The sequence below is a fragment of the Fundulus heteroclitus genome, chromosome 18 (assembly GCF_011125445.2).
Source record: "Fundulus heteroclitus isolate FHET01 chromosome 18, MU-UCD_Fhet_4.1, whole genome shotgun sequence".
Classification (NCBI taxonomy): Eukaryota; Metazoa; Chordata; class Actinopteri; order Cyprinodontiformes; family Fundulidae; genus Fundulus; species Fundulus heteroclitus.
Window position 1 is genome coordinate 26,042,464 of NC_046378.1, and position 19,035 is coordinate 26,061,498.

Below are 19,035 nucleotides of genomic sequence, written 5' to 3' on the forward strand. Positions count from 1 at the left end.
GCCCTCAAAGGAAACCCCAGGAACAGAATAGTGATTATACCCTGTTGGAAGAACGGTTCTCTGGGAAGAGTTTACAGCAGAACCCTCAAACTGTTCTTTTTCTCCCATTAGCCGCCGTCAGTCATGGCCTTCCCTGCCACCACACCCACAAGCATGATGGGATACGGCATGGTGAGTTCTCAGTTCAGCTACGGCTTCTAGTCTGAAAATTACTCTCTAGGTGTTTTAGGTTTCTTGTTCATGCCCCAAATTTCAAAAGCAACGGTTGACCAACTTTTTCAACCCACAGAATTAAAACTACAGAGATTAACGACCATTTGCTGAGGAGTCAATTTACCAAGAACACAATGACAAAGTATTATAAAGTGGATTAAATATGCTAATTCTATGTATAACGGTTTTTGAATTTGGTATGTAAAAAAAAAAAAAAAAAAACATGCTCTTAAAAGTTTAAAAAATTTAATATTTCCCGTCCTTGATCATCTAAAGAGCCCCCACCTGTTCCTTTTTTGGCCCGCACAAGGGTCTCATTCTCCAGCTTTGAGAACCGCTGATCCAGAGAAATGATTAAATAAATTTGCTCAATGGAGTCCAGCCTTAAAAAAAATTATGGCTGGAATGTTCTCTGTTGTTCTTTAAACGCGTTTAAGATATAGGTAAAATCCGATTGTAAAAGTTTATTATAAAAAATTAGTGGAGCTGACATTTTAAACATTCTTCACTTACACACAGTGATATGGTTCAAGTGTTTTCTTTCAGTTGCATAAAATGTCCCTGAAAAAGTGTGAACATTACATAAGGCTAAATTAAAAGTATTATTAGTTCAGAAATCGCATCTTAGTGAAAAGTATTTCCCGGGCTGGCCCTGAAAAAAGCTGCTCCTGAAACACTCGAAGTGACCATTATGAGCCAGGGGAACTGGGCCCTCCATTTTTGACCATCTGCCGGGCCCTTCAGAAGTCATAAGTGTCGGCCCTAACATTAAGACTTTTGTAGACGTCCTTTTTAATTGGCCTTACAAGGTAATTCCCTGAAAAACTTGGATCATATGATTGAAATAAATTGCCTTTTTGAGTTTTGGCAAAATCGCACAACCCTAATAAACATCATAGTTTTCAGATAATAGAAACCTAATTGCGGTTTTTAATTTTGACTTTGCTCTGCATTAACCACAAGCAACAAAGATGGCCTGTAGATAAAGATGTTAGTAAACAAGGACAATTCAAAACAAGAAATGTAACTGTTTTTATTAATCAGAATATTATTATTATTATTATTATTATTTATTATTTGTTGTTGTTATTATTATTATTATTATTATTATTATTATTATTATTATTATTATTATTATTATTATTATTATTATTATTATTATTATTATTATTCAAGAAAATAGCTTGTTGACTCGGACATCAATCCTTGTTGAACATAAAGGGCAACCAACAAACTGGTCTATGTATTAAATAGTTTGACCGCTACTTGATGCTATGGTCAGATTCCATAAAGTTTATGGTACAAGGTATGATTACATAAACACTAAAACAAGTCATAAAATTAGATTATCTCACTGCTGCAACTCTCTTGCCTTCCATGTGGAGACAAACCTATTTTAAAAGTAATGGCGACATCTTAAGGACACGTCTTATCCATCGTTACATAGCCAAAAATTGCAGACCTCTGTGATTTGTATTTTTTTTTTTATGTTTTTTTTATTGAGATTACTGATCAGCCCTAATATTTATGATGCATTAATACAATAATGCTGCCTGTTAGTATTGTATTCCTATTGAATTGGGAACATCTGAAAGAAGCTGCAAAAAACAAATGTTTTTAAAAGGATTTTTTTTGGTAAAATAAATGAAACGACTGACCTGATTTGTGTGCAACACTCTGCAGCCTCCACAAATGGGCTCGATGGGGATGATGAATCCACCCACCATGATGTACACCCAGCCCGTCATGAGGGCACCCAACCCTTTTGGCTCCGTGTCGAGCGCTCAGGTGGGTGCGCAGTGTTACCAGGCCGAGTACACGGGTGTATCCATTGTGCGGTGTTGTGTACCGACAGGTAGTCTCTGTGAAAGCTTTGTTCTCATTGTGAATACTGCTGAAGATGATGACAGTTTTTAACAAAAAAAATCCATTCGCTCTGTGGAGCTGAAAGCAACAAAAAAAACTGTAAATCATCTCTTGTTTCGACTTCCTGTTACCAAACAGCTCCTTTTTTTTATTTTATTAACCCATCTATCATACATCACAGCCTCTCCTAACTAATCTCATCCCTACTTCAGTCTCTGTACTGACTCTGACTTCTCCTCTGGTCCTCCTACTTCCTGTGTTAGCCCTCTGCAGCCTCTAGTCCTTCCAGCCAGAGTCCTCTCCGAGCCCCTGGACAGGACCCGTTTGCACACCTCTCTCTCAAGGATTTCTTGTAGAGCATCTCTTTAGGTACATCATGCTGTTCGCATGCAGAGGCACCTGCATGCGTTGTCTGTCCGGCGCTGATACATGCTTGCTTTTATTTTTTATTTATTTATTTTTTTGTTCATTTTGAGCCCCTAATGTCCTTGCCAGTGGATCACGCGCTACACGTGTTACACTTGTTTGTTCTGTTTTTGCTCTAATTGGCTTTTTCACGATTGTGCTTGGATGTGATTCTTGTGTTGTCAGACTGAGACCAACTCATTTTGGTCCTTTGTGCTTTCACTTACATGATTTGTTGCTTAAACCAGTTTTTTATTTTATTTTAGTTTATCTGTGCCTTGCAGCAACTGCTAAATTGAACTTATTGTCTGTTTGCTAAGCTTCGTCCCTTTTTTTTTTTTTTTTATGTAACTACCGTTCAGATTCATGAGATAGGGCAGCGAGCCGTCAGTCTTTTTTATCTTTCTCCGTGCTGTTGGTGTTAAATCAGGGAGACAAAAATAACTTTAATGAGTCAAAAAGGCACACAGTTATTATCCTCGTATATCTGTCAGACGTAAATAATGTAATAAACGGAACAGGAAAGCTACTTAGACTGGTTTCATTGAGGTAAATCTGCTGTTCATTTTACTGTGAATTTAAAACTCAGATTCAAAACGCGACCCAAAATCTGATCTTTTTGTCCATAAGCGACACGTGTCCGTCTTTTACACGGCAGCGTGAACGGCCCCAATTCCGATCTTTTTACCCCGCCAAAAAAATCCGATTTGTGCCACTTCCATATCTGGTACTAATTCAGATATTTTTCAAAGCGTCGGCAGTCTGAACGGTCATGTTGCATTTTATCCGTCTTTCACGTCCCTCTCTTTGCTCTCACTACACAGGAACACAGAGTAGTTCCTGTGTAGTTAGCGTGCCATAAAAACTGTTAATAGCTGTTCTTCTTACCATAATCTTGCTATGCTGCAGTCTTAATATTGTCGGCTCCAATTGCTCAACAGCTTTCTAATAATGAGAAGAAATGCTGGCCGGTATGCGCATTTTTTTCTTTTCTTTTTAAATGAAACTTTATTGAACACATCTATAAACAGCGTGCTGCTCTGTGACGGCTCCTTCTGTTATCTGCACTTGCGGGTCGCTTTGCGGTTCTGAACCGTTCAGACAGAAGTCTGATGGCGGCCGCGTTTAGTAGTGGTATGAACGGCCACCTCAAAAAAATCCAAATTGAGCATCAAGACCTGCAGTGTGAACGTAGCCCAAGTTACTGTGTTACAATAGCGGACAAATGGGACATATGTAAAGAAAAAAACAAAGATTTAGGCATTTATGCAGAACTACGCGTGATCCGGTATGAAAAGCTCGAGTAAAAATCACAATTTGTTGCGGTGTAAACACAAACATTTAAAACATGGTTTAGTTGCTTTAATGTCATACAAAAAATCTTTTTTTATTGGCTGTAAGAGTAACGTGGTTGATAGTTATTGATTCTTTTTTTTTTTTTTTTTTTTTGGCCTAATAATAACTGTAACATTTTAGTTATGTCGATACACAGATATAATTAGAAATATAAGTTTTCTCGTAATCTAGTGGAACTTCTTAATGTTTAGAGGAAACAAAGAATGAGCTTTAAGGAACTGTGACTGAATATTAAATAAATGGTAAATATTCAAATGGTAAATTTACCATTTGAATATTAAATAAGAAAAATGATTGTTGGTAAATCTTACTCGTTTGAAGACATCTCTCCCAGAAAATTTACCTTGTGTCCGTTTTCTCCCCAACATGGACACTGCAAAACTAAAAACCTATTTTTAGAGAATTATCATTGTTGTTATTAATGCTATTTTTAACAGATCGTATAGAAATTGTGTGATAGCAGTTTTAGAAAGAAAATCAGAGTAATGCTGTTGCAAGAAAAGCTGCAGCTTTGATTTTTGCACGCAAACGCGATCTAGTGATTGTAATAAATAAAACATTTAAAGAAGGGGGAAAAATGCAAAGTAAATGTTTAGGGAAGTATCTGCCGTAAAATAATTAAAATGAATGCCTTAGAAAGCAGGTTTGCAATAGTATTGTAACACTGTGCGCTTGTGCGTTTCTTTTGCTTCATAACTGAACAGGCATTTAAACCACTTAACAACCGTATTAGTTGACCATTTTATGAGTTTTTTTTATTAAGCTGTGTTTATCGGGGTAAAAACCGGGTGACGGGCTTGGCAAACTTTAGCCGAACTCACCATTCCTGTCCTTGTCTGACCCCGTCCTCTGCTTTCCTTGCAGATGCAGTTCATGTAATTTGAAGGAAGTGTCTCTCAGAAGATGAAGCACTTAGCAGCTAAACCTTGTCCTCGTTGCAGTCTAACTCTTCAGAGAAGTACCGCCCCCATCCCCCCCCTCCCCTCCCTCCACCCCCCCTCCCCTCCAAATACAGACACGTCAAGAATACAGCGGCGCACCGACTGTCGGAAACCATCGTAACCATGTCCACGCGACGTTCGGCAGTAACTCAAACCCATTTTATTCTGTAATAACTTGCCCGACACGCCGAGAGACGCTGCTTTCTAACACCCCCCGGCCCCACCCCCTTTTCAGATGACTACTTAGCTGCTTTACGGTGTACTCTGTAAAGATGGTTCGGGTGCTCAGAAGCTTAAATGTCGTGTATTTGGAGGTTCTGAGGTTAGATGTGAAGGCTTTGATGTACAGAGGGGAAAGGAGGGGGGGGGGTGAAAGAACAAGGAGCGCTGTTCTTCCCTTTCTCGATCCAATCATCAGTCATCCAGACCCTGCAGTTATTTAACCGTCACAGAGTAGTGATGCTAACAACGTTTACACCTGTTTTAGTTCTTGTCTTTTTTACCGTGTTTACAGTAGACATTCCTCGTGTGTTGTTTGTATTTATTTATGATTATTGGTTTAAGATCGGGGGCGGGGGAGGGGAATTTAATGTAAAATCTACAGTAAAAAATGAACACATGTGGGAGTGCTTCAGCATTAAACAAGGATTCCAGACTATCATTAAGAGGTAGAGATGAAAAAAAAAAATAGATATTATATGAATTACACCTATTAAGCGGAATGATAGAGCACTAAATATTCTGAGTTTTGTGTTTAAGGAATTTTTTTTTTTTTTTTTTTTTTTTTTTTTTACTAGCTGAAAGATTTCACAATCTCCATTGTACTTTACAGTGCTGGGGTTAGAGTACGAGTCAGTTATCAGTATATAGTGTGCCTAGGGTTTTATTTTGCAACGGATCCGTGTCGCCGACTAGTTTTTTGGGGGGGGGGAGAGAAACACTTCATCCACAAACGGAAAGGTGGGTGGCACTGGGTGGTGGGCTCCATTTGCTTTAAGCTTGGCATGCCGTTGACTCACTGACTGTAATCAAGGCTGCCTTTTTACTCTGAATGTGAACGAGTTGTCTTCATGTTGCACACATCTTTCCACGCTGCAGTTTCTCAGAGAGATGGAGTGGGGTTGGTTGGTGGGTGGGTACGGTAGGCGGGTTGACTGATTTGGTTGTCGTCACACCGATCGTGGGGGGGTAAAAAAATAAATAATAATAAAAAAAAACATAAAAAGTAAAGGGGGAAGAGGCTTGGTGTAAATTAGCTGTACAAAAGAATCGAGAAGGAGCAGGGTAGAGCGGAGCAGCACTGTTGATCGGTGCCATGTGTACATAAACACTCGACTGTTCTTTGAGCGCACAAAGCGAAAGATGTATGAAATATGAAAGCAATTCAATCAAATTTGACTCTACCTAAGTTTGATTCAGGATATTCTCTGCGTTTGTCTCCGCAGATATGTTCTTTATGTAATTAGATCGTGTAGCAGACAACGACTGAAGTCTTTTTTTTTTTTTTTTTTTTCTTTCTTTTTCAAATAAAGAGCAGCTTCCACAAACAGCTGTGTGGCTCTTTCTTAAGATCTTTAAGGTTCGGACTAAGAGAAGGAGGAGGAATTTATTAATGGCTCCAAAAATGCCTGTGGATAAAAGGATATACAAAAATACAGAATTATGGGTATTTTTATGTTGATACACGTACATGTCAGAAAATTTAAATATGAAAAAGTTCAATAACTTGAATCCATATTATCAGTTTCACTTTCATGAAATGACACATTATACAAAAAAATGATAGATTTCATGACTTGTTTTTTTTTTTGTGATATTGATTATGGCTACAGAAAACAATTCTCTGAAAGTTTTGAGTATTATGTAAAATAAACTGAAATATTTAATGTCAGGCATGTGCACTTAATACTAGGCTGGGCCTTCTGCACGAATTACTGCCTCAAGAGCTTTCGGTACCTTTGGCAGTGTTGGCAGGTGCCAAGTCCTGCTGGAAAATGAAATCCACAACTTCATACAGCTTGTCAGCAGAAGGAAGCGTGAACTGCTGGGAAGTTTCCTGATAGATGGATTGCATTGACTGGAGTTCGGTAAAACCCAGTGGACCAACGCCAGCAGATGACAAGGCACCCCTAATAATCACTGACTGTGAAAACGTCTGCAGATCACATAAAAACCGTGAAGCATTTTGCATCGATTCCCAACATTTACACATTTTGCACACACATTATAGTATATCTTATTGCTCATTTAAATGTATGTTTTGAATATTTTTGATAATTATCAATACGATTTCTATTTCATTATGTTTTTTTTTTTTTTTTCATATCAGCCATCCCTACTCTATAGCTTGTTAAACAGACTAATATTTGACTGGGTGATCTGCACATAAAACAAACTTCATGCCACCACAGAACAGTGGTGGCTCTTGCAGCGGACTCTTAAAAATAAGTAAGGCTTACTGATAAAATGCATTCGTGGTCCATTTGCAGCTCATACTTTATTTAATTTATCAAGGTCAGATTTAAGTAGGGAGTTGTGGACGCCTATTGGCGAATTCCCACTCCTTCGAAACACAAGCCAGGCCTAAAAGGCGGATGGATGGATCCATGGATCCCTCCAGGTGTCCTGAAGGTCACAGAATCACCTCGGAGCCACAGCGGGGGTGTTTATTCCTCCACGCTGTGTAGCACAGATGGCGAAGCAGCTTCGTGTCTCGCTGCTTTAATTGCTGTTTGACCTCCGCCTGTCCTGTTCAGACGCTCACACACCCTCTTGTCAAACAGTCCCCCGCATCTCCGCCGACCGGCGACACCTGCCGGACGCCGCCTGTCATTACAGCCCCGGATCCATCAACACGCCCCTCTGCGGCTTCGCTCTGTTGTGCGCTTTGAAAGGAAACCCAGCAGTCGGCATGAATCCCCCCCCCCCCCCCCCAGACCTGCAATGGGTCATGAGATGAGGCTGTGGAAGGATACGGAGGTGATGGAGGACAATGGCGGCTCCTCGTTCGTCGCCGCGCGTCTTTGCCGGATCCTCCCCATCCCTACGCGGAGAGCCCGCCCCCCATCTCCTCCGTTCCTGTCCGAGCGCATCCAGCAGCGGCAGCAGACCTGGTGGAGAAGTTAAAACTTGGTGTGTTTTTTTTCTTTTTTCTTTTCTTTGATCCATATAAGTGGTTCTGAAAGCTGCAAAGGTAAGGGAAAAACTATAAAGTTGATGTCCAATAGTGATGACAGGAGTCTTAACGTTGCGGTAGATTCGTGCGTTTTTGGCTTAAAATCAACATGCTTTCTAAAAAAAAAAAAATATCTCAAGAATCGACATTTAGACAAAAATAAATAAATAAAAATGACAAATCAGCAGGATTATCTGGAAAGGGGAGCAAAAAGTTGTTTTACCTGTTGCTTCAACTACCTGCTCTTTAAATGAACTGCTTACATGGCTGCACAGGTTTGTTTTACCTCTGAATTGTCCTAAATGGGACGAAGACTCAGATCAGTTATTGAAGACGAAGCGGCCTACGCATCCAGAAAACCAGGGTTAAAAAAAAAAAAAAAGATGAATTAGGAACATTGGTTTCCAAGTTTTGGGTGGGGGACCCCGTCAATAATCAATTATTAACTGTGCGGTGTTGCTCCTATTCAGAAATATAAATAAATACTAATAAACACTGTAACAGTAAGCCTATATAAACTATTATTTGAAGAGACAAAAAGGACTGGATTAAAGCAATACACTGGCTTTTGATGTTGTTCAGGTTGCACCTGTTTAATCTCGTCAGTTCGTACCTGTAAACAAATTATTTTGTTGTATTTTGCCATTTTTCTCAATGTTGGAGATAAATTGTCGCAAAAATTATTTTGCATCATCTACAAACTTTGTACTTATGTATTTATTTTGTTTCTCATCCCACATGGGACAGTAGACCCTTTTAGAATTTGACTTATTATGATCCCTGCACCAAGGGATCTCCTCCCTTTAGACATTATTTACTGGCTAGCCACATTTCCTTACAGCAGATAATTAGTGGATTAGAGGAAATTGTTTTAACTCATCGGTTATTCAAGCAGGTGTGAAACGTTGCAGTGGCGGGTGTTATCATTGATACATGGTTGGTGCAAAAATCACTGGTGCCCATAAAGTGGAGAACAAAACAACTAAGACATAATGTAGAGAGGTTTTTACAGTTGTACAGACATGAAAGCGAGCCCTCTACTAATGGTTTAAATTGATTTTCTAACATTTTGAAAGGAGATTAGGTTTCATCACTTGAAATTGTCTACCTCAAAGATTTCGATTAGGCTTGATGTTTCCAATTTTATCAAGACGTAATACTTTGTCTTGTAAAGTTAGAGTGCAGATGCCAATAAACCAATGGGATTTGCTGATCGCTGTGCTGCTAAATACTGTTAGCCTCACAAAACAGTAACAATGTGCGTCTCTCCATTTAACATAGTCAAACACTTTTTTTTTTAATCATCTTCACAAACAGATTTTGTACAGAACTCTGCGTGCCACTGAGGTTAAAACCTCCAGAGGTTATCATAAATAGTTTATCTCTATAATATTCAGCAGACAAATTTGATTCCATCCTCAGTCCTGCCCGATGAGCTCTAACTCCTAACATCCCAGGAACATTCTGGTTGTATTTGAGGACAAAAAGTACAAATGCTTGTAACTCTCTCCTACTACAAGCAAAACACACCAGGGAAGAGATAACTAGCACAAATGGGAATCAGAACCAAAATAAATATCAGATTTAAATCAGACTCTAACCTCAAAATATTAATTAAAATAAATCAAATTTAAAGAATTGACAAATGTTATTTTACTGAGGAAAGTTTTTATAACTTCTAGTCCTAGTTTAAAAGCTACTATCCAGAGTTTTCTGTAAAACTGTTTGAAATGAATGGTCTGCCACCCATGAATCAGGTTCTTTTTACCATTTAACTTGCTTTTTTTGTTGTAAACTTTATATATCAAAGATAAAATCCAAAACTAGCAAAATTCAAAAGCCATGAGTCTTTGGTTACATCACGTCACCAAAGGTAAAAGACAAATGATCAGAGTTTTAAATCTTTTTTTAAAGAACTTCCTACTGTGGTTCTTTTCCTCTTTTAAAGCTGCTCACCTGGAGTTTGTCCCTAGCGTTTAACTAAAACTAGTTGGTCCGCTCACAAACACACAAAGAACCAGTGGGTTCTTCCTTCTGCAAATGAATCAGTAAATAAATGACATGTTGCCCCTCTAACTGCAACTGGGGCCCCAAATCAAATTCCTCTTAGATGCTTCTAGATTAAATGCAGCCACTGGATACCAACATCTATTAGTCGTAATTAGAAGCTCGTTGTTTGCAACAAGTCCCCCAAATAACCTCATTTTAACCGGTCCTTCACATGAACCCAGTAGGCGGTGAGAGAGAAGCGTTCTACGGGAACACTTTTCCTCTCTCTCTGTCCTTTTCGTGCTATTGCTGCTGCAGAAACTTGCTGTGCGCAAACACATCCTTCTCAGGAGGTAAACAGTCGTATTTGTTCAGGAGAGCCAGCAGACGTTGGGCGTTTCCACACCTGTCCGCTGAGGGGAAAGCAGCAGGAGGAGGAGGAGGAGGAGGCGGAGGAGGAAGGCAGCATGATCGACCTGAGTCACCTGACGGAGGAGGAGCAGGAGATGATAATGATGGTTCTGAAGAGGGACGCCGAGCTGAAGCGGGCCGAGGAGGAGAGAATCAGGTGGATAAATCTGCGTTTTAAAAAAAATCTTTCAGCAAAACTTTTTTTTTTTACACAGGCTGCAATGTTCCAGACCCATATTACGGTTAATCTCCTGAATTTGAGTTAATGTCTTTTTATAAGTACTTCCCTAATCCCTCCAACACCAGACCTTATGAAGGAGTCTTTGCCTGATAACATAACACAATTGTAGCCCGTCCGGGGGTTTGGACGCTATGTCCGCTGCTGAGAAACCTAAATGTGATCAGAGCAATTAGATTAGGTCGCAGCGTAATAAACAGAAACTCCCTGTAAGATAGCCTCAGGCAAGTTTAGCACTCAAGTCCCCTTTATTTTGGCTTGAAATGCAAACTATTCAAGCTTTCGTCCAATAACTTGAAAAGCTATTGGACGTCTCTGAAAAAGCAAATCGCAAATCGGCCACAGATACACACCGGCAAGCAAATAAATACACCTGATTTAGAAATGTGTTTAATTTAATTTAAAAAGTGAGGTTTGGGGTGAAACAAAGAGCTTTTCATGGGGAGTTTTAATGGAATTGACCCCGTTACCTGAATGCTCGCTGTGTCCTGTTCAGTCTACTGTAAAAGGATTAGACCAACGGCCTGTAATAATTTGCTGCCCCTTCTTCACATGACAGCCGTGATTCCCCACCCAGTGTAAGGAGGGGCTGGAATGGTGTTTTTTTTTCTTTTCTTTTTTTGGGGCGGTAAGAATTTGTTTTGATCCCTCTTTGATTTCATTTTAACTCGACTGAGATGTTTTCCAATTTACTTTCCTGAGATTGATCATGTGAAGCTGTTATATAACTTTGTTGATGGTGATGGAAACTATGTTTTATGTAGTAGCACTAAGGACCGAATATCATAAAGTACAAAAACAAGACAAAAATAATCAACCTTTGTCTTTGTAATCCAAAGTGCAGTGTCTGCCCCTTCCATAGTTTTTTAATTTTTGCTTTTTTTTTTTGCAACTCTTAAATGTTTTAGATCCGCAGTTCCCAAAGCGGGGGTTGTGACACATTTCTTGTGGGCCCTGACATGAATAGATGCTGATGTGCTAAAAAGATTTAGTGTTTCCTTATTTGTGAAACTGATACCAAAGTATTACTTTACAATATGCTCAACATTCCCCACTTTAAAGCAGGGGGAAAGGCTGAACTTTTTTTTGTAAAGAATACAACTTTATTGTCCTAAATTTGACCCGTTTTAGATCATCAAACACATTTCAATGTCAGATAAAAATAAGCCGAGTAAATCTAAAATTAAGTTGATGATTGCATTTGTTGAGGGGGGAAAAAAAGCTATCTAAAACAACCTGGCACTGTGTGTAATTGTAAACGCCCCCTTTTGTCAAATTCAGAATTTCCTGTGATTAACCAAATTTTTTTTGTTTCAAAGTCCCCAGTCACTCCTAGGCCTAATTACTGTCATGCCTGTAGATTTAAGTAACAGAGCCTCTCTGAAAACACAAAGTAAGCCAAAAGATTAAAGCACACGTCACCCACCGATCAGATAAAACTCCGACGACGGATGAGAAACAAAGTGAAAGACATCTATATCAGTCTGGACCAGGGGTCAACATCATGGGGCCCGCAGGCACCAGGCAGCCCCTAAGAACCACATGTGGCGCCCTCAAGCCTGTTCAAAAACCCTGCAGTGAGCTGCATCTAAAATGTTATTTTATTTAGTTGCTCCTACTTTTTAACCATACTTGTATTTACATTGATTTAAAATGATAAATGCATTAAAAACACGTTTATATTACATAAAGTTAAGGTGAACTCTGGCTCCTCTAGTTCAAAAGGTAAGTAAGTGAAATTTTCTTGAAGTCATTGTAATTTTCCTTGATTTGAGCAGGTAAATAAGACTATTTGCCAATGGAGTAAGATTTTTGCACTTAAAATAGGAACAATTCATCTCCATCGTCTTATTTCAAGTGCAGTATATCTAATTATCTTATTTTACAGATGAATTGTTCCTATTTTAAGTGCAAAAATCTTATTCCATTGGCAAATAGTCTTATTTACCTGCTCAAATCAAGGAAAAATACACTAATTTCAAGACATTTTTACTTATTTTTAGTTCCCTTTTTGCAGTGCATCTTCTAAAAGGTCGGTGACCCCTGGTCTGGACTATTCCTCCAGAAGAAAAGTCATAAATGTCCATAAACACAAAAAGCCATCTTTGAAGAGTTTTAACTGATTTAGCTGCAAAAAGTGGGCCAACATCATATTAAATCTTATGAATTAAGAATGGGAACACAGAAGTGAACACAGAATAAACCTGAAATCATACTAGCTTTAAATTAGGATGCTCATATTTTTGATTACGTAACATAAAAAGAGGAAACTTGACCCAGTTGTGAAAGGCTTTGATGATGTCCTGTTTACTTAAATAAGACTTGTAACTTTTTAAAAAAAATATTATTATTAAAGTATGTTTTCTCTGTGGTTAGAAAGACTTGTTAAAGTGTAACTCACCCCCGTAGCACAGCCTTACTCTGCCCAAAATGTACAGAGAGGAGGCGGGGGGTTAGGGATGGGCATGCTCTGGGCTTCTAGGAAAAGCTAAATAAGCTAACTGAATGCTAAGCTAATAAATGGCTAACCTTACTAATTCATCATTCAAACTCCAACGCGCTACCGAGGCACAAGATGGAGCTGCTTTTATACCCCACAGCGGCAGAGCTACAGACACGTCAGTTTCTCCAAATGACGTCACAAAAACTTTTGAACCAATGGCAATATTGATCTGAAGTTCTATGCAAGACCACCGTTTAACCCTAGGAGGGCGCCACACCGACAGTTTTAGACACAAAAGCAGGATTTTAACAAATATGCAGTAAATTGTCCAAATAATCACCAGGAAATGTAGACATCACTATAAAACAACCATGTTAACAGTTTACTGGCAAAAATAAGTTGATTTGGAGGTGAGTTACCCTTTAAATTGCAAACTTGTGATAGCCTTTCACAACTCTACATAAAAGTGTCTTTTAAAGCTCTGGAACTGAACAATGTGCCGCCGAGTGGAGCAGTTTGTTGCCTTGCAGCAAGAAGGTCCTAGGTGCAAATCCCCGCATGGGTTTGCATGTGTATGTCCCTGTGCATGCGTGGGTTCTCTCCGGGTACTAAAGCTTCCTCCCACAGTCTAAAAACATAACCGGTCTCCCCAAATTGCCCTGAGGTGTGTGTACATGGCTGTGTGTCCTGTGATGGACTGGCGACCTGTCCGGGGTGTACTCTTCTGCTTTGACATCTTGTAAACAGCAGCCAGCAGCAGCTGCTCCGCCTGTGAGAGAAGAAGAACCACCGTCATAGCAGCAGCTCTGGGAGGACGTCGCACGAAAGAAAAGCCGTCTTATTCCATGCATCACACCAGTCATTTTAAGTGCATGCATATTGGTCTCACGAAAAACAACAAAAAAAAATATTTTTTTTCATTATTGTGTTAATTCCCCTGGACAGAACGTGAACGGTGGACACGTCTGGGCAAAATGGGTGAATTTGGTCAGTAGTGCTTCAGCAGCTGTTCTCCAACATAGACAGAACAGCAAACAGAGCGGGTCACATGACGCAGGCGGACAGGAAGAGGCAGCAGCCAATGCAGTCTCTCTTACAGTCAACACAATCTAAGTTAAAACTTGATATTTTTTTCAATCATTTTAATTTTGCTCTTTTAACTGTTGAATTTAGATTACCTTAAAACCATATATACCTTTTATTTAAATGCTAAGCAACATTTTTTCATTATATCTTTATTATACATTTTTATCAACATAAATTATCTTGTCTTCGTACTTTTTGTTTGCTACTTGCTATGGCGTCACCTTATATTTGTAACTTTTAAAGTAACTTTTAAAGTGTCAGAGCATTAACCCTCCAGACCACTCAGGTCTTCTGGCTCCAGCCTACTCTGCATACCTAGAACCAGAACCAAACACGGAGAAGCAGCATTTAGTTCATATGCTCCACTTAGCTGTAACAAACTTCCAGAAAACTGTAAAAGTGCTGAAAGCCTGAGTTCTTTTAAATCAAGATTAAAAACACATTTGTTTAGGATTGCCTTTGATTGTTCTAGTTAAACTGTTTTACTGAAACATCATTAGTTTAAGTTTGTAGCCCAACTGTTTTTAATATTTGCTTTTAGTTTTCTACATTTTATTCCAACTTGCTTTTATTGTTTTGATTTTCCTATATTTGAATCATATAAAGCACTTTGCATTAGGGCTGAACGATTTTGGAAAATAATCTAATTGCAATTTTTTTTTATCTTAATATTGCGAATTAATGCAAATTTAATTAATCATGTCTTTTTAAACATATTAGGACGGTACAATTTTGCCCAAAATCTAAATTTCAATATATTTCAACCAAAATTGCGATTTAATTTGGACTTTTCTCTGCATTAACCACACGCAACAAAAATGGCCTGTAGACAAAGATGTATGTCAACAAGGACTATTTAAAACAAGACATTTAACAGTTTCTATTAATCTGAATATTATTATTCAAGAGAATAGCTTGTTGAGTTTGACATCAATCCTTGTGCAACAAACCAACAAGTCCATGTATTAATCAGTTTGATCGTACCTAATGTTGTGGTGAGATTCCTGAAAGTTTCTGTTAAAAATAGTGTTATTACATAAACTCTAAAACAAATATTAAATTTAGATTATCTCACTGTTGCAACTCTCTCTCTTTACCAACACCTTGCGATTGTATTGCAAATGTGATTAATTGTTCAGCCCTACTTTGCATTGTCTTTGTACTGTAATGTGCTATACAAATAACTTGGCCTTTGCCTCTTAAACTGTTAGTGGAGACCAAAGTCGACATTGTTGCACGACAAGAATGCAGACAAGAATCCCCAGCCTGATGTTGCCGTTTTATTTCCATTTTTTATTGACAGAAAACTGGAGAAAGATCTGCACACTGGGTCTCAGGATGACGTGAAGCTGAAGTACCTGTCGGGGGAATGGTTCTACGACGCCAAGTCTCAACGACACAGCGACAAAATCCACGGGTCAGAGATCATCCTGGCGTCCATGAAGCAAGGGAAGACGGCTAGCTTAGGTCGGCTTTCTTTGTGCTGTTAGAGGGTTGATTTTCAACTCAGATAATTGTTTCTGCTGTAACTACGATGTTTTAAACGTTGGGGTGCTGGTAACAGAACATGAGAGTTAAAATAACTCTAGATCTCCTTCCCCCTGCAGATGGGTCTCTTCGACTTGAGAGAACCAAGACGCCCAGCAGCCGAGGCTCAGACGTGGTGCCTCCACCGAAACCTGCGAGGTGTTTTGAGTCATCGCAGCCACAGCAGAAGAAGTACACCATCGGTTTGATCCCTCCTTTTAGAGATGTTCCCCTTAATTTTGTAGTCAGCATCTCTGATAATGTCTACAAATCTTAAACGTTGGTTGGAGAGTCCGACACGCTGCCTTCCATCTGAAAAACATTCCTCCGGTCGGCCTTTCAGAAGCTGGCCTCCTGTCAGCGTGCAGACAGTCTTGTGACTCAGCTTATGTAAACATAGGTGGTGCTGCCTGGAAACAGGCTGTTTCATAATCTACTTACGGGGCACTCCATAGTGAACAGATCAATAGTGAGCAAGGATTTTAATTTTTCATATGAACTAGAACGCTTCAGAATTGGCTCGCCGCCCTGCCCAGACCGTTCACAAATAATTTAGAAATAGCCGTTTTTGTAACTTTGGGCGCCGCTGAGACTCCGTCAGCACATCTCTGTCAGAGCAAAGTCAATATTTGGTTTGGCCAGGCTTCTAAACTTTTATTTTAAGACTGTACATTCCCTAAATCCTTGTCAGGTATTTGCATTCTGACAAAGGCTACAGTCACTGTGTACTTTTTAAATGTATTACTGCATCACATGAGTTTCCAGTGCAGCCATATTAATTAGATTACACTCGTTCTCTTCCATCCTAATATACCAGATTGACTTTATCGTCCCGTGTTTGGAGTTCCTGTACTTCATGTTATTATATCTAATTTGATAAAAGTAATGTGTTTTTTCTTATATATGGTGCCTTGCAGAGCTTCCATACCCCTAGAGCGTTGAGAGTTTTGTTATGTTACAACCACAAACTCCAATGTACTTTATTAAGATTTTGTATGATGGACCAAAATGGTGCCTGATGGTCAAATATCTTTTTGAGACCTAACTGTTTATCCGATAAGCAAGGTAACTCTGGAGGAGCGGAAGAGTCACAGCTTAGGTGGGAGATTCTGTTGACGATTATTAGCCATGGACTTCACAAATGAAAAACGCTCTGATCCTTAACCCCCGCTGTGAAACACAGTGGTGCAGCATCATGTTGTGGGGATACCTTACTTGTGCAAGGACAGGCGAACTGATGGGAAGAAGGACGGAGCTAAATATGGGGCCGTCCTTGTTGAAAGCACGTTAAAGGCTGTGAAAGGTTCCCCTTCCAGCAGCACAGCAACCGTAAACATACCACCACAGCTGCTGTGCAGTAGCTTAGATCAAAGCGTATCCGTGTGTTCAAATGGTCCAGTCAAAGTAGAGACCTAAATCCAACTGAGAATCTGTGGCGAAACCTGATTGTTGATGTTCACAGATGTTCTCCATCCTGTTTTGCAAAGCAAAACGGACAAAGACTTTAAACTCTATATATGTAAAGCTGGTGGAGACATAATTAAAAAGACCTGCAGCTGTAACTGCAGCGAAAAGAGATTCTACAATGTTTTGATTCAGATGTGCTAAATGCTAATGCATGCCACATTTGTCAGATTTTTAATTGGGATTATTTTAAAAATGAATAAAAACAGCATGCATGACTTTTCCATTGATCTCTCAGATGAAATGCCAATAAATAACATTAAAGGTTGTCCTTATCAGGGCAGTTTTAGAGTCGGGACATTCTTGGATAATCTTAAAAACTGATAAATGTGGATCTTGATGCTAAGCATTTTTTAAGGCTCCCCTATCTTCATCTTAGTTCTTTATGCCGTAAAGAAGTAGAGGGACTAGTTTCCAGACTTTATTCCATATTTAGTTATTTAGATGCAAAAATTTGAATTTCTAAAAAAAATTTAAGTGCTGCACGTGTTCCTTTATATCTGGGTGGCTTTCCTCCAATTTAATTTTCATCATTAAAACTTAGATTATCGTTTTGGTTGTTATAGTTAGAGAAGCCAGAGGTGTATGCAGACACTGTTAGAAAACCAAAAAGACAATCTCACCTCAGTTTCATTGGCTTTTCGATTTTTTTTAGACCAGTAGTTCTGATTTAGATGCCTAAGCATCAACCCAAGTAATAGTGGTAATATGAGGACATTTCACAGATAGTGTAAGCCATCACAGACCACAAACTGTGTTTAGGACAGTCCAGTCCATATTCTCTAAGTACAAATTGAAAGCCAGGTTTAGTGTTGTGTTGTCTCAAGACCTCTGAAAGAGACAAACAAGAAAGCACCACTAGTTATAAAAGCATCATAAAAATATTCTGGAAGATAAGAAAAAGTATTGAGCCTTGGAATGATATTTGTGTTGGAACCTTAACATTATCAACATACTTTTTTTCTTTTTTATACTGTGTTGATGTGTATTTAATGCTGATGATGTTTTAAATTGTATCTTATGAAATCAGCCTTTTCATCTAAGAACATCAACTCTTTATTTCCCCCCCCTGCAGTGATGCAGAGAAAGAAAATCGATATTCAACAGTCCGTTCCCCCAAAATGGTAGGCGTTTGGGTTCCAAATAAGAAATTAGCTTTGACGTGGACAGCTTTCTATTTATTTATTATTCTGCGGCACATCCGCTGTAATATAAATCCTTTTCGTTACCCTTCCAGCCGAGACACAACCCCTTTAATCGTGCTTCCCTCATTGTTTTCGAACCGCCTGAAAATAACCTCGACACGACCTCCCGTCTGGACCGGGACACACGGGAGTCAGGTTGGAGCTGAGATTTGGAACTAGCGTTTTTCCAACAGAACCCACAGCAAAACCTTTAACTATCTTTTTTTTTTTTTTCCACCCAGAGCCGGTCTCTCCTCTGAAGAATCACCCGGCGGTGGAGTCCAGTCAGACGTCGGGGGGCTCCATCACCTCAGAAAGCTCCTCTACAGGTTTCAGGCCCGTACCGAAGAAGAGGACGTTCCTGCCTCGACGCAGCAGCGCTCAGTTACAAAGCGGCGACCAGCAGGGGTTAAACGCCCAGGTGAGGCCTGCGGGGATCGTTCCTGCCCCGAGACGGAGCCGCCAGCAGGGATCCAGCGGGAGCTCCAACCAGTCTGGCCTGAAGATTACAGGGGAATCGCCTCAGGGAAATGTTTATATTCAGGGGATGGATTCTGCTCCGACATCCAAAGCAGCAGATTCTAATTTCCTGCAGCCGCTGGGGGCTGCATCCCAGGTGTCCTCTAATTCAAGTCTGGAGAGAGACAAGAGTACTGCTTCTGTACCGAGAGAGCGGTGGGTAAAAACCCGTACTTGGCTTATTTAACCGAAGCCTTCTGTGCTTCCGGCTAAAACTC

General features: G+C 39.5%; 2 protein-coding genes across 11 annotated transcripts in view; both read left to right on the forward strand.

Moving 5' to 3' along the window:
* The window catches only part of picalmb (phosphatidylinositol binding clathrin assembly protein b), a 35,493-nt gene extending 29,163 nt beyond the window's left edge, over positions 1–6,330 (forward strand). For 6 of the 8 annotated variants that reach the window (XM_036150059.1, XM_036150060.1, XM_036150057.1 and 3 more), the window contains 3 exons: positions 112–171; positions 1,897–2,001; positions 2,343–2,448. In XM_036150059.1, the coding sequence (XP_036005952.1) occupies positions 112–171; positions 1,897–2,001; positions 2,343–2,435 (258 nt within the window). In that variant the 3' untranslated portion in view covers positions 2,436–2,448. Of the gene's footprint in view, positions 1–111; positions 172–1,896; positions 2,002–2,342; positions 2,449–4,704 lie in introns of those variants that run through there. The other 2 variants (XM_036150055.1, XM_036150058.1) reach the window with 2 other exon arrangements.
* Positions 6,331–10,130: 3,800 nt separating this feature from the next.
* sytl2b (synaptotagmin-like 2b) overlaps positions 10,131–19,035 on the forward strand; it is a 28,782-nt gene continuing 19,877 nt past the window's right edge. For 2 of the 3 annotated variants that reach the window (XM_036150064.1, XM_036150066.1), the window contains exons 1-6: positions 10,131–10,513; positions 15,427–15,590; positions 15,731–15,842; positions 18,190–18,238; positions 18,352–18,454; positions 18,541–18,973. In XM_036150064.1, coding sequence (XP_036005957.1) covers positions 10,413–10,513; positions 15,427–15,590; positions 15,731–15,842; positions 18,190–18,238; positions 18,352–18,454; positions 18,541–18,973 — 962 coding nt within the window. In that variant the 5' untranslated portion in view covers positions 10,131–10,412. The remainder of the gene's footprint in view (positions 10,514–15,426; positions 15,591–15,730; positions 15,843–18,189; positions 18,239–18,351; positions 18,455–18,540; positions 18,974–19,035) is intronic. The other variant, XM_036150065.1, reaches the window with a different exon arrangement.